This window comes from Phlebotomus argentipes, unplaced genomic scaffold (genome assembly GCF_947086385.1).
Source record: "Phlebotomus argentipes unplaced genomic scaffold, Phlebotomus argentipes genome assembly contig_39, whole genome shotgun sequence".
NCBI classification, from domain to species: domain Eukaryota; kingdom Metazoa; phylum Arthropoda; class Insecta; order Diptera; family Psychodidae; genus Phlebotomus; species Phlebotomus argentipes.
Genome location: NW_026776182.1, coordinates 55,616 through 68,358, shown reverse-complemented (window position 1 = coordinate 68,358; position 12,743 = coordinate 55,616). Strand labels below are relative to the sequence as shown.

The following is a 12,743-nucleotide window of genomic DNA, read 5'->3' as shown; positions in this document are numbered from 1 at the left end:
TGTTTGGATACTTCTGTTCTAAGTATTAAACCACTGATTTTATGATCGGGATTATATTTTTAAATCAAAATTTAAAAAATATTTTTCTGATCATTTCATTTTAAATACTGTTTTTTATTTAATTACCAAAATCAGACCCTTTTATGACTATAATAAATTTTGTATATGAAATTTCTATCCAGATTTGCCTCATTTAATGGATTTGAACGAATGTTTTGAATTGAACTTGGCCAAGATGTGGATTTTATTAAAATGACATTTTGCACTTATGATTAATAAATTTTTAGCGATCGATTTTAACGTTGCATGCCCTGACTGTACATTCCTGAGGTCTGAGGTTCATTACTCTCCCAAATTCCATCTTATCTTACACCTGACTATTCCCTCTGTCCGGAAGCTATTGCTATCATTTCCCCGATTGCTCGGAAGGGCAACGATTGACTGATATTAACTGAGAATTAGATACTCAAATTCGTGTGACTTCACCGCGTCAGAAGCGCGTGTAAGTCAACAAATCGCTTATCAATTACAAAACCGTGAACCGTGCATTGATCGATTAACAACTGTTCAATTGGAGTCTTTTTCGCGTTGTCACTGGTCAAGTGACCTGTCGAAGGAGACGCAGTCAATTGCGCAATTTCACCTAATTATCGGCTGCTTTGCAATTGATCAGAAGGCTTCTGGTGTTGCGGAGCTGATCAGGGCCTCGCGAGTTGACTCTCGGCACAATTGTGGAGGTCGTTGAGCTTAGATGCACACAGCGCGCTTTGCGCGGCGACATTTGAGCATTTGCAATGCTAGTCAGGTTTCTAAATGTATAATAATTTTCTAGTTTAGCGTTTCGCACTTGAACTTGCGCGCTGTATTTCCGGTTTGGGCCGTTTCTCATCTCTAACACACAAATGCAAATATCTTAATACTTCGCGCTCTCGCGAATTGTCTATTTGAGGTCTCTTTTGTACAATGCAAAACTCAAGAGATTTCATTTATGCAAATTTCATACTCTTTCCTACAGCTTTTCGCTAAAAGCTTTGTTGTCACAGCCACTCAAGCCATTCTCTACACTTTGCTCTTGTTTCTTCTCAGCCTTGCTGTCGTCTTGAGAGGATTTTGTCAGGATGTTGATGTTGGTGAGCTTTTGCGTGGAGAAGTGGATCTCGATGTCCTCGAGGGAGCGATTTTCAGTCTCTGGCAAGAAGAAGTAGAAGAACATGAAGCCCAGAACAGCCACAACGCCATAGAACCAAATGCTTCCGTCCAGGCCGAGTCCTCGTTCGAGATTCAGGTAGGTTTTGGTGGATATGAAGATCATTATGTAGCAGAGAGCAGCGACAATTCCGGCCGAGGTGGCTCGAGCTCTGAAGAAGAGAGGAAAGAAGTGTTGAGATCGGGAATGTTGTGAATGAATGATTGTTACTTGAATGGGAAGACTTCACTGAGCAGCATCCAGGGAACTGGAATCATCCCGACGCTGGTGATGAAGGAGAGCGCGAAGAACATCACCATGGGGAAGATTCCGTCGCCAGGAACTTCCGTGTGCTTATCAAAGGAACTCCATCCAGCGGGAAGGACAATATTTGCGTAGAATCCAATGGCGATGCAGCAGAAAGCTGTTCCTGCGATTGACCAAAGCGAAATGAGGCGCTTCCCGATGAACTTCACGCCAACCGTGCAGACAATGTTGGCCAGGAACTTCATCAGCCCAGTGACAACTGTAGCCCACTTGGGATTCACAGGAGCGCCGTAAGCTTGGAAGATCTGCACGAGATACGGTCGCATTCCCGCCATGCCGCTGAATTGGCAGAAGAAGAAGAACATCGTGACAATGAACATGGGCTTCAGAGTTCTCTTCCTGATCAGCTCTTTCATCTTATCGGGAAGCTTCGGTGGCGGATGATTGCAGATCTGGTCGCTCTTCTGGCAAGGATTGCACCTGCTGCTGTTGATGCTGTAGCGCTGCAGCTCGAGGAACTCCTTCTCGACCTCTTCAGGACCAACCCAGCCTCTGAGCCACTGCAAAGACTTCCTGGCCTCTTTGTCTCGTCCTCTGGAGAGCAGCCAGAGAGGAGTTTCGGGGACAAAGAATATCGCAATGACTGTGAAAATTGGAATGCTGAGGCAAATCAGGGCGACTTCGCGCCAAGTGACCAGGGATCCCAGGAGATAGCCAACGAAGAAGCCCAGAGTGGCTGCGACTCCTGCGCAGGATGTCAGGATTCCTCTGATGGCTGGTTGACTGGAAAAGGGCGACAGTTATTGAAAGTTTTCAACTGATAGAGAAGCAATTACCAAATCTCTCCGACATAAGTCACCACAGGAGCTTCCATGAATCCCGTTCCCAAGCCCAGGAGGATCGCTGCCAAGTACATCTGAGGCACAGACGTGGCGTAGTGCAGCAGGATCCAGGCTGCGATGTGCGGGAGATTCACGATTATCATGGCGTTCTTCCTGCCAATGGGTTCAGTCACCCATCCGGACAGGATGCTGCCGATCGGGGTGCAGATGAAGGCAAGACTGCCGAACCAGGAAGCTTCCTCGGGTGTGAAGTGGAAGATCTCCTCTTCCTGACCATCAACAGTGCCCAGGAGAGGCGGAATGGCGATCGTGGGAAAGGCAACAGCCAAACCGATGTCCAGGATCAGGAGATTCTTGGCTGTGCTGGCCAGAATCTGCGGCAAGTACATCCGGAACTTACTCACCGCTTTTCCCTCCATCTTGACACCCGTTAAATTGCCTCTCGAGGCAAATTGCACTGCAATTTTCAAGCAGTGATACTGTTGATTACCATAGGAAGATATCACAGATTGTGCACAATGTTTGTGTCCGTTGGAAGGGTATTTTGTCACCGTATCTCACGCAATCTCTGGCTCTGTTTTTCGTGTAATTTTCATAAATTACTGTTAAGTCACTCCTGTTTCCTCTGTCGCCAACTCATGTGTATTTGTGTTGTGGAATGTCTAGGAAAAAAATGCCAGCAAATTGATGTTTGCATTAAAATAACACAGATAGTTTTTATCAAATATCAACAATGTCTTAATAGTCATTCTTTAACCCTTCAGTAATGAGAATAGCAATTTTTCAGTGTTGGGTTAGCCATTGACGTAGAAATATTGCTTCAAAACTCACGTTTTTACTTTGGATTTATGCATTTTTGATGGGAATAATTGATAAACAAGAGTAAACTTTGTAAAGCTTGTTATTGAGAACTTAATGGTTGAGTAAGTTTGATATCAAGCTTTGATATTTTATATTTCAAAATCATCACTACTAAATGAGGAACAACATAATGAAGAAATTGACTACTAGAACTTGGTTTTTAATCAATTTCTGATACTTGAGGAGTTAAAATCGGTTGATTAGTAAAACCGGCATAAAGTCTAATTGAAAAGTCTCTTAATGCGACTACGCTAATGCTGAGAACATAATAACTGCTGTCGATTATGAGTGTGTTTATGAATTTCAAGAGAGATTTTCAAAGGTTTGCTGTGAGCAAATACAAGAATGGCAGCAATAGTGAAATTGTAAAGTGCACTTTCATCGTTATTTTGTACTATTTTGTATATGAAAACGCGACTGTATTTGTCTCAAGAATACAAAACAATTATGGATCAATGATAAAGTATGATATGCAAATATATTTTCACGTGCTATTATCATGAAAGTCACCACAATTATTAACGACTATGACCTTCCCTTGTCAGTCTGATTACTTTAGAGCTTTAGAGATCATTCTTCCGAATTCTCCATTGATCAGCAGAGGCAAACATTTGTCGTAAAACAAACTGAGATCACGTTTTATTGGAATTCCTTGAAAAATGAGTGAATTTCTCTGAAATGTCACCAGAATGTCGTGTGCATTTTGAATTAATTCCATGAAAGGTTGCAATTCCATTCAAGGGATGAACAGGAAATTGATGGCCATTGAAAATTGTCATATGATCGATTCACCATTTAAGTTCTACAATGATATATTTTTGTGTATGGCTTGCAAATGAGGTAACAAAAATGATTTGCTAATAATGTTTTCCTCTTTCATATCGAATTTTTATCGAAGTGAGACGACAATGAAAACACAATTGCGTGGAGCATTGCGAATTGGGATTGTTATCGAATTTTTCAAGTGCTCGATGTAAAATAAACAACAATGAGACTTTTCCGGTGAATTTTTGTGCCACTGCACATTTAAGGCAACACTTCACAAAGTAGGCTGAAAAGGAATTTTCGTCTAATATACTTTTGTAAATCACACTTTATGTTGGCGAGAAGAGTCGTTGGCCAATTAGATGAATTTACGTAAAGATCACTCTGGAGGAATTGTGCTAAGTGACTGCTGACCACTCAATTCGAGTGATTGGAGCGTTTTGCGACTCCGCGCGCACTTGAAAGTCGGCTGAAGACTGGCCAGAATCGGCCGGGCTGCAAGCGAAGCGCTGCAAATACGAAATCCCACCACGATTGATCGCGAGAGAGGCGATGGCGCAGGTGGGAGAGATCGGCGGGCATTCAAAAGAGATGATGAGACTCTCAAATCACTTTCTGTGCCACACGATCGCCTTCACGAGGATTTGGAAGTGTGACGGTGGGAATCACTCCCATTTGAGATCGATGCGCTGGCGCGAAGGCCGCGTGAGTTTCAACTGCAGTCGCTGGGAAAGTGATCAGGCAGACTCGCCGACTGGCACACATTCACACCAATATTATGCATAATCTGCGCAACTTGCGCTGAGTTGATGGATTGCGTGACGAGAAAGCTTCATCTCGAATACGTCAAGAGCAGATGATCAGTGTTGTTTCCTCCCGCTGCGATTTGTTTTGTGAGTTTTGTGGGTGACAAAACGTGGGCTTTTCTCTAAGATTTTCGCTGAATCTCATGTTTTTGAAGACAAAGAAATTTCAGTGGGCGGAGCTAAAGTGTGGGCGGGATGAATTTCAACGTCTCGCTTGGAAGTAACATTTTAAAAACCGAAAAAAACTCTTCAAGATTATATTCAAGCAAGATTATTTAGGATCCAGAATTGAATTCAGAAGCCAATGGGCGGAGCTTTCGAGTAGGCGTGGCGGTTATGAAAATCCTCTGTGAAATTCAGCAGTTTAGTGAAATGGAATAGTGTGCAGAATGATTCACAACACTAAGAAATAGTCACAGCGTATCAAACAAGATTTATTGACTGTAAGATTGAAGCTTAATTAACATGAAATCTGCACAAATTGAATCTGGGTTCATTGAAGTTTAGATCAAGGATATCAACACTCCGTTATGATTCTAGAGAGTGCACAGAAATTATTTTTAGCTCTTAATTTCTATCACAACACTATTGATCTTTCCTACAATTAGTGTCAGTGACTTGTAGGGCAAATAATCTCACAAATATGATTGACAGATTTTACACAACTTGCATTATGTAATGTTGCTGCAAATCATCTGGGCAAATAGATGAAAATGTGCACTTAAATATTGACACACGAGATCTCAAGGTGTTCTTTTTGGCTCTTTCAGCGGCACATCTTCGTCTGCGGAATGCTTGAGTGTCTTCTTGATGTGGATGTTCGTGATCTTCTGGGTGCAGAAGTGGCGCTCGATGTCTTCCAGAGAGCGATCCTCGGTCTCGGGCAGCAGGAAGAGGTGGAAGATGAAGGCAGCGGCGCCGATGGAGGCGTAGAGCCAGATGACGCCGTGGAAAGAGAGGCCGCGCTCGAGGTTGAGGTAGGTCTTGGAGGCCACGAAGACCAGAAGGTAGTTGATGGCGGCCGAGATGCCGCTGGTGAGTCCTCGCGAGCGGAACGGCAGGATTTCGCTGAGCAGAACCCACGGCAGAGGCGCAATGCCGAAGCTGGTGAGGAAGGAGAGGACGAAGAAGCCGACCAGAGGGTAAATCCCTGAGGGATTCTCCACTCTCGGGTGCTGATCGAAGGAACTGAGGCCTGGCGGAAGCATGAAGAATGCGTAGAAGCCAATGCAGAGGCAGGAAATCGCCACTCCGGCCGATGAGATGAGCGTTATTCGACGCTTTCCCAGAAACTTCACGGAGATCATGCAGCAAATGTTGCCAGAGAGCTTCAGCAGTCCCACGACGAATGTGGCCCAGTTTGGATCCACGGGAACTTGATAAGTGTGAAAGATTTGCACGAAATACGGTCGCATTCCCGCCAAGCCGCTCATTTGCGTGAAGACGAAGAACATGGTGACGATGAAGAAGGGCTTCAGTGTGGGTTTGCTCCACAAATCCTTCAAGTACTCCTGCTTTTCCTCCTTCACAGCGTGGAAATCGCGCAGTTGCTGGAACTCCTCCTGGACGTTTTGACGTGGAACCCAGCCTCTGAGCCACTGAAGCGATCGCAAGGCTTCTTCCTCGCGCTGGCGAGAGATCAGCCAGATTGGCGAGTCGGGAAGGAAGAGAATCGCCAGGATGGTGAGGATGGGCGTCGAGAAGCACACCAATGCCGCCGTGCGCCACGTTGTCACGGATCCCATGAAGTAAACGATCGAATAGCCAAGAGTCGTTGCGACTCCGGTTGTTGCAGTCAGAATTCCCCTGATGGACGGTTGGCTGGAAGACAAGACGAGAGGAGAAGATAGGTAAATATATCTTAGTTAACTTCTTGGCAGTCTCACCAGATCTCTCCTATGTAACTGATTACAGGAGTCTCCATGAATCCCACGCCGAGCCCGAGGATCACGGCTGCAGCGTACATTTCGGCCACCGAGGAGGCGAAGTGCAGCAGAAGCCAGGCGACGATGTGAGGGAAGTTGACGAGGATCATCGTCTTCTTTCTGCCCACGCGCTCAGTCACCCATCCGGACAGGATGCAGCCGATGGGCTGGCAAATGAAGGCCAGACTTCCGAACCAAGAGGCTTCAACGTCAGTGAATGTGAGCCTCTCTTCGCCACGTCTCTCCGGATCGCTGCCTTGGAGGATCGGCAGGACGATGGAGGGAAAGACGATGGACATGCCGATGTCCATGAGAATGAGATTCTTCGCCACACAAGCTAGAATTTGCGGCAGAATCGTCCGGAATTGGCTCACTTTGGTGGTCTTCATCTTGTCACACTCTCAACACCTTTCGCTACTGATTTACATAATAATTGCCATGCAAAAAAAAGCACAAGTTGTCGAACAGAGCCAGCGTTTAGGACTGGCTAAAGCACAAACAAGAGCACTAGAATTCAATGCAAATCATCGCGAGGAAACGTACAGAGTGAAGAATAGCGCCGGATTTGGCTGCAGCGCAGCAAAAAGTTATCTAATCTGCTTCCCCGAAAATACTACTTTGGAATACGCTTGAGTTTCAACTTCATTGACTCTCGAAGTGGAAATGAATAAATACACTTTCTATTTATAGTGGCGGATTCCCTCTCTGTACTCACAAGCAATTATTATTCAATAGAGAGTGACAAAATGTGGAAATGAGAAGAGGTAAAGCATAAACGGCTGTGTTCCAATGATAACGCGACGCAATTCTTGCTTGTATTGATGGCTTTTCAGTGTTTGCCGTGTTTGTGGCTTATTGTCGGCACGCGATTTGGGAATGAATATGGGATAAATGAGAGGAAATTGAGAGTTTGGGTGGCAATTTGTAGATGGGAAGAAGAGTGCCTCATTTGATGGATTCCACGCTGAGAAGACTATAAATACAGGGAAAGCAGGGGAAATTCTCAGTGGAAATGTGAACTCCTTAGAAGCACGTGTCGACTTCCCGCGCAAATTCCCCACTAATGTTCTACGTATAACAGTTGTCCCACCGATTATTTCCCCTCTTCGATTAGGGTTTTGGACAAATCTTACGTAACGTGTTGAATATTTGTGAGTTTTGGAATTTTCTTCACATCATTTACTGCATCAAATTAGTAAATCCCCTTATATAATATAGCAAATTATTATTCTGAGTGTCTGTGAAACTTTCAAGACGTCGCGGAACATAGAATCTCCCCTCCACACCACGTGGGACATGACAGCTGCTTTGGGACAGTCATCAGTGCGTGCTTTTCAGTGAGTTCGCGAGTGCTGTGAATCGCGTTAATTTATTTCAATTCCGATGCCCGTTCAGAGTTGATTCTCCGCGCCAGTTGCAAGTTGCAGAGTCGTGAAAAAGCGTGAAGCCGTGAAAGTGCCGCTGTGGGTGAAATGGCAGTGTATTTCATAGCCAAAAACCGACTGTGAGTTTCTGCAGCCTTGCGTCTTTTGTTTTCCTCTTCGCTTTTCTCCAGAGCATTTTTTTCCACATGATGAACTCTCTTTGTGCGCTGCACTTTGCCCATGGATTGCATTTGCGGCTCGAGTGGCTGCTCAGTGGCGAGAGTGCCCTTCCTTGTCCGACCGCCAAGCCCTTCCGGCCGCGGGGCGCTTCTGGGGCGTCGCGAGAGGGCCGAAGACAGCCCGGAAAGAGCTGCACGCCGGGATCCAATTGCTCCACTCACGGCCAATTGATTCCAATTCAAGCCATTAAGAATGGCGGGAATAAATCGCCGCAATGAAGATTCATTGGGCTTTTCTCGCGAATTTTCTCCTCGGAAATATCAGCAATTCCTTCCTCGCCTTGGTCACATTGTCGACCACTTTCCTGCCTTCCTTGTGCCATTAATTACACCGCGAAGATTGATGACGCCCAAAGATGACACGCCACTTAAGCAATTTGTGGAATTTTCTTCGTCTCTGCAGCTTCTTCATTGATAAAATTGCTCAGCTTATCAACGTGGGCAAAAAAGTCCCAATTGGAAACATTTTCTGCCCCTCAAGATTACACTTCGCGCCTTCGCCCGGAATATTTTGCTGCCTTTGCTGGGAAGATGGGTCAAGTTGGCACTTTTTGCACTCTCCTTATCTCATTGTTGTTGCTGTTTTTCCTCAAATTCATTGAACTTTTTTCTTTCGCCGGCTTCTGTGGGAATGTAGAAGCAATGAGGAGTTTATCTTATCGGACAGATGTATCAAATTTCCATGCAATAAATGTTAGAATTAGTTTGTTACATAAAAAGTGCGATATTTTGGCACTTTTTTGTGACAAAATAACGGAAAACGACGAATAAATTCATTCATAATTGCTCTGTGTACAATAAATATTCAAATAATTAGAAATTTATTATGAAATTAGCATTAGATTTCGCTAATCGAAAGAAAATTAGTTTTATTTCACTTCGAAAGGGCTTTTTCTTAATGTAAAACAACATTAAGACTGTCAGGAAGCAAGAATTCGGTTTAATCTGCTCAGATTTGTGCTCTCTTTGGCAGCAAGTCTGCACATTATTGTGTTTTCGTCGCGTTTGCTAACATTTGGCTTTCTTTTGCCGCAGGATCAAAGGCGTGAACGTCCAGCAACTGCCCAACAAATGGTCGCCGCGATGGACAGCCATCGTGCGCCGATCGTCGTCGGCGAAGCAGCCGGCGCAGCCGTCGGAAGGCGGCGGAGGGTCGCGAAAAGGTAAATTGAGTAAGATAAAGAGGCGGCTCCGCAGGGGCTGGAGCTGGAAGGCGGGCGCGGGTTGGACAATATTGTCAGTCTTGGATTGGTGGTTGTTGGCAGCTGGAGGCTGGATGACGTGGCACGGCGTCCTGCTGCGCTGGGCGCCCATCGGCCTCTGCCTGGCGGCGGCGGTCCAGTGGCACATGCAAAGCAAGGAGTTGGCCAGGCGAGGCATGCACCGCACGGCGTCGCAGTGGCAGGTGAGTTCCGGACTGCCCAATCCGCCTGATTCCTCACACACACGGTTGTCCTCTTCGCAGACGAACGTCTACTGCTCGTTGCCGCTCAGGATCTTCAGCCGGTGCTGGGGCTGGATGGCGGAGCGCCGCGTCCCGATTCCGCTCCGTCCGACCGTCTTTGGAGCCTATTCCACGGCGTTCGGCGTGAATTTGGACGAGGCGGAAGTGCCAGATTTGAAGTAGGTGTTAAATTGACTCTCAACTTAATTTGTACACTCGAAATTCCCACTCGAATTTCGCTAGATTTTGATTCTCTCTCCATTTAGCCTGGGCTAATGAAGCACAATGTTTAGGTAAAAGAAAAACGAGACACAGTCGTCACGAAACCTGTGCAGATACTTTTTTTTTTCTCTCTCTTATACAAATAGCCGTCGAGGGAGGAGTCATTTGCATTCTTTCCAGAGCAGAGTGGAATTGAAGAATGTGAGACTTTCTTATCAAACAAAGAGCGAGATTGTGGGCTGAATATCAGCGATTGAATGCGAGAACTTGCAAAAGTGTATTATAATGCTCATTGATAGTTCGTTGTCCTCAAAAAGCCATCCAGAAACTCTTCTTGAAAGTGTTGAGGAATTGGGAAAAGGCTTTTTGGTCAGTAAGACATGACCAAATTTTATTTCTACTAACCAGTGTTCAGAAATAAGTGTATAATTCCGTGATGTCAATTGGAAGATCTCCAATTGATTCAATTTATGCGTGATCTTGTCGCAATTAACTGAGCTTCTCATCTCTGGTTCATTGGAAAAATACTATGAAATTTCGAAAGAATGGAAAGAATCCACTCACTGAATGTTTACTCGCATTCACCCGGATTTTCGGGGGTCATTGGGGTGCCGTAAACATGAAAACACACCACAAAAGACTCAAGTGACTCCCCTTCTCGACAATTGGCTACTCTTCGGTGGTGGTTTGCTAATGAATTTGTGTTGGAATTCCTCCTAAAACAGTAGATTCGCTGGTTTTCCTTATTAATCTGTGTGCTTTTCCTATCTCTGGGCATTGGGATATAAGATAAACACCTTAGTCGCGTTCTGATGAGTTTCTCTGTGCGCTCCTTAGGTCCTACCGCAGCCTGTCGGAGTTCTTTACGCGCTCGCTGAAGCCCGAGTGTCGCTCGGTGGACTCGCAGGCGTGCATTGTGTCGCCGGCGGACGGGAAGGTGCTGTACTTCGGGCCGGCGACGGACGCGCACATTGAGCAGGTGAAGGGCGTGTCGTACAGTCTGGAGGCCTTCCTGGGGCCACCAACGTGGCGCCGCGACGCGCAAGCGGCGGCGTTTCCGCAGTGCTGCCAGCACGCCGAGGAGAGCGCATTGTATCAATGCATCATCTACTTAGCGCCCGGCGACTACCATCGCTTCCACTCGCCCGCGATGTGGCGGCCGGAGGTGCGGCGGCACTTCGCCGGCGAGCTGCTGTCCGTGAGCCCCAAGATTGCACAGTGGCTGCCCGGGCTGTTCTGCCTGAACGAGCGCGCGCTGTACATCGGCCAGTGGCAGCACGGATTCTTCTCCTTCACCGCCGTCGGTGAGTATCGCCAGATGTGCAGAGGAAAAAGCTATCCGGGTCAAAAACACTTTATCTGCGGAGCGCGTTGCGTCATGTCGGATGAGAAATTTTCGACTGATAAGAGAAGCCGGATCTTATCGGCTCATTGATTTTGCGTGACACTCTCTCCCTCGTAAGGTCGGCCAGGGTTGCGATGCTGATTAACAGATGCGAAGTGTGGGCTTTATTTTTATGTAAGGCTGAGAATGTTGTGTACTTTTCGGTCAATGTGAGAAGATTGATAACGCCCTAACATGCTGAATGAGTTGAATAGTAATGAGAGAAAATCGCCTAATAGATTCACTAGCTATACATATTGAAGTGTGTCACACTTAGAATAGAACAAAGTATATTTGCATTGTATTTCCAAAACGATTTTTAAGCTGCAATTTTCGATGCGAGTGCATGAATTTATCGGATTAGTTGAATGTTCTTCAATTGTAGAACGACGCGACAGCAATTTGTTGATCAATAAGCGACGAAAGTGATTCTCAAATGCTATCAATTTCACATTTGATTGCAGAACTTGAAGTTCAAACTTCCTTGACCGCGCTCTTAAATTCATTTGCAGCTGAGAAATTGCAGCGAAAGCGAACAAAAGTGACTCAGAGTCCACGTGAGATTGTTGGAAAAATTGGCACGTGAAGTTTGTTTGTCTCTGCATTGAGAAACGTGAGGTTTTTCCGCCGCGAAGGCCAATGAAATTTGTGCAAAAATAGCCAAAGAAGCGCGAGAAAGGCAAGTGGCCGCGCGTATCGTACGATTTCTGTTAAATTGATTGACCGCTTCGCGACACTGCCCGTAAATAGATGAAGACGAGTTGGGGAAATTGGGATGAATTGGAGTTTAAGTGAATTGCTGCGCGGCTCAATTGGCGTTCGCGCGGCCGCGTGTTCCGGAGGCGCGAGAAGAGCGTGACTAATGAATTGTGTGCTTTGCAGGGGCCACGAATGTTGGGTCTGTGCAGATCTACTTGGACGAGAGGCTGAAGACGAACCGGTGGATCGGACTGGAGGTGGGCACGCACAAGGGGAACGACTTCGACGAGGTGCCGCTGCCCGGCGGCACGACGCTGCAGAAGGGCGAGCTTCTGGGGCAGTTCAACATGGGCAGCACGATCGTGCTGATCTTCGAGGCGCCCAAGAGCTTCAAGTTCTCCATCCAGGCGGGCCAGAAGATCCGCGTGGGCGAGAAGCTGGGCTGCCTGGAGGAGGCAGTGGCGGCGTCCTGATGGCGCGCGTCCAAAGAGTACAACGATGTGCAAGAGAGACAAGATTCTGCGATTATCTTCTCAGAAGCCAGACTAGCGACTAAGGTAGACGTAGATAGGCGTACGATAGGATTCAATCTGTGAATTTATTAAGTATAAACTCGTGTATAAACCTTGTAAAGCTTTATATTAGAGAGATTGAGAATTGTTCCAAATAAAAGAGAGAGATTTGAATTTTTAACGGTGGGTGAAACATAGAATTGCGGTGTTGCCAAGTTGCGATCTTC

The 12,743-nt window shown here is 46.1% G+C and overlaps 2 protein-coding genes across 3 annotated transcripts; one reads left to right on the top strand and one right to left on the bottom strand.

Annotated features, from left to right (window-relative positions):
* Nucleotides 1-707: 707 nt before the first annotated feature.
* LOC132263825 (uncharacterized) lies at nucleotides 708-7,041 on the bottom strand. Its single transcript, XM_059763818.1, has 5 exons — nucleotides 6,614-7,041; nucleotides 5,473-6,548; nucleotides 2,290-2,851; nucleotides 1,418-2,236; nucleotides 708-1,358 (listed from the first exon to the last, which is right to left on the bottom strand). Exons 1-5 carry the CDS (start codon nucleotides 7,039-7,041, stop codon nucleotides 1,010-1,012), a joined length of 3,234 nt encoding a protein of 1,077 aa, XP_059619801.1. The 3' UTR covers nucleotides 708-1,009.
* A 906-nt stretch (nucleotides 7,042-7,947) lies between these two features.
* LOC132263809 (phosphatidylserine decarboxylase proenzyme, mitochondrial) lies at nucleotides 7,948-12,676 on the top strand. 2 transcript variants are annotated; one of them, XM_059763798.1, is made up of 6 exons: nucleotides 7,949-8,156; nucleotides 9,291-9,418; nucleotides 9,521-9,660; nucleotides 9,721-9,878; nucleotides 10,759-11,225; nucleotides 12,188-12,676. In XM_059763798.1, exons 1-6 carry the CDS (start codon nucleotides 8,125-8,127, stop codon nucleotides 12,475-12,477), a joined length of 1,215 nt encoding a protein of 404 aa, XP_059619781.1. In that variant the 5' UTR covers nucleotides 7,949-8,124; the 3' UTR covers nucleotides 12,478-12,676. The 2 variants fall into 2 exon arrangements, with proteins under 2 accessions (XP_059619780.1, XP_059619781.1); XM_059763797.1 differs by having other exon boundaries at nucleotides 7,948-8,156; nucleotides 9,291-9,660.
* Nucleotides 12,677-12,743: the final 67 nt, after the last annotated feature.

What these genes read in the sequence shown, in the direction of transcription:
- LOC132263825 (XM_059763818.1), bottom strand. Translation starts at nt 7,041, where the DNA reads ATGAAGACCACCAAAGTGAGCCAATTCCGGACGATTCTGCCGCAAATT. An exon ending in AGTTACATAGGAGAGATCTG is followed by an intron (nt 6,549 to 6,613) that starts GTGAGACTGCCA and finishes CTTGTCTTCCAG; the next exon opens with CCAACCGTCCATCAGGGGAA. An exon ending in AGAGCCAAAAAGAACACCTT is followed by an intron (nt 2,852 to 5,472) that starts GAGATCTCGTGT and finishes AGATTGCGTGAG; the next exon opens with ATACGGTGACAAAATACCCT.
- LOC132263809 (XM_059763797.1), top strand. Translation starts at nt 8,125, where the DNA reads ATGGCAGTGTATTTCATAGCCAAAAACCGACT. An exon ending in TTCATAGCCAAAAACCGACT is followed by an intron (nt 8,157 to 9,290) that starts GTGAGTTTCTGC and finishes CTTTTGCCGCAG; the next exon opens with GATCAAAGGCGTGAACGTCC. An exon ending in GCGGAAGTGCCAGATTTGAA is followed by an intron (nt 9,879 to 10,758) that starts GTAGGTGTTAAA and finishes TGCGCTCCTTAG; the next exon opens with GTCCTACCGCAGCCTGTCGG.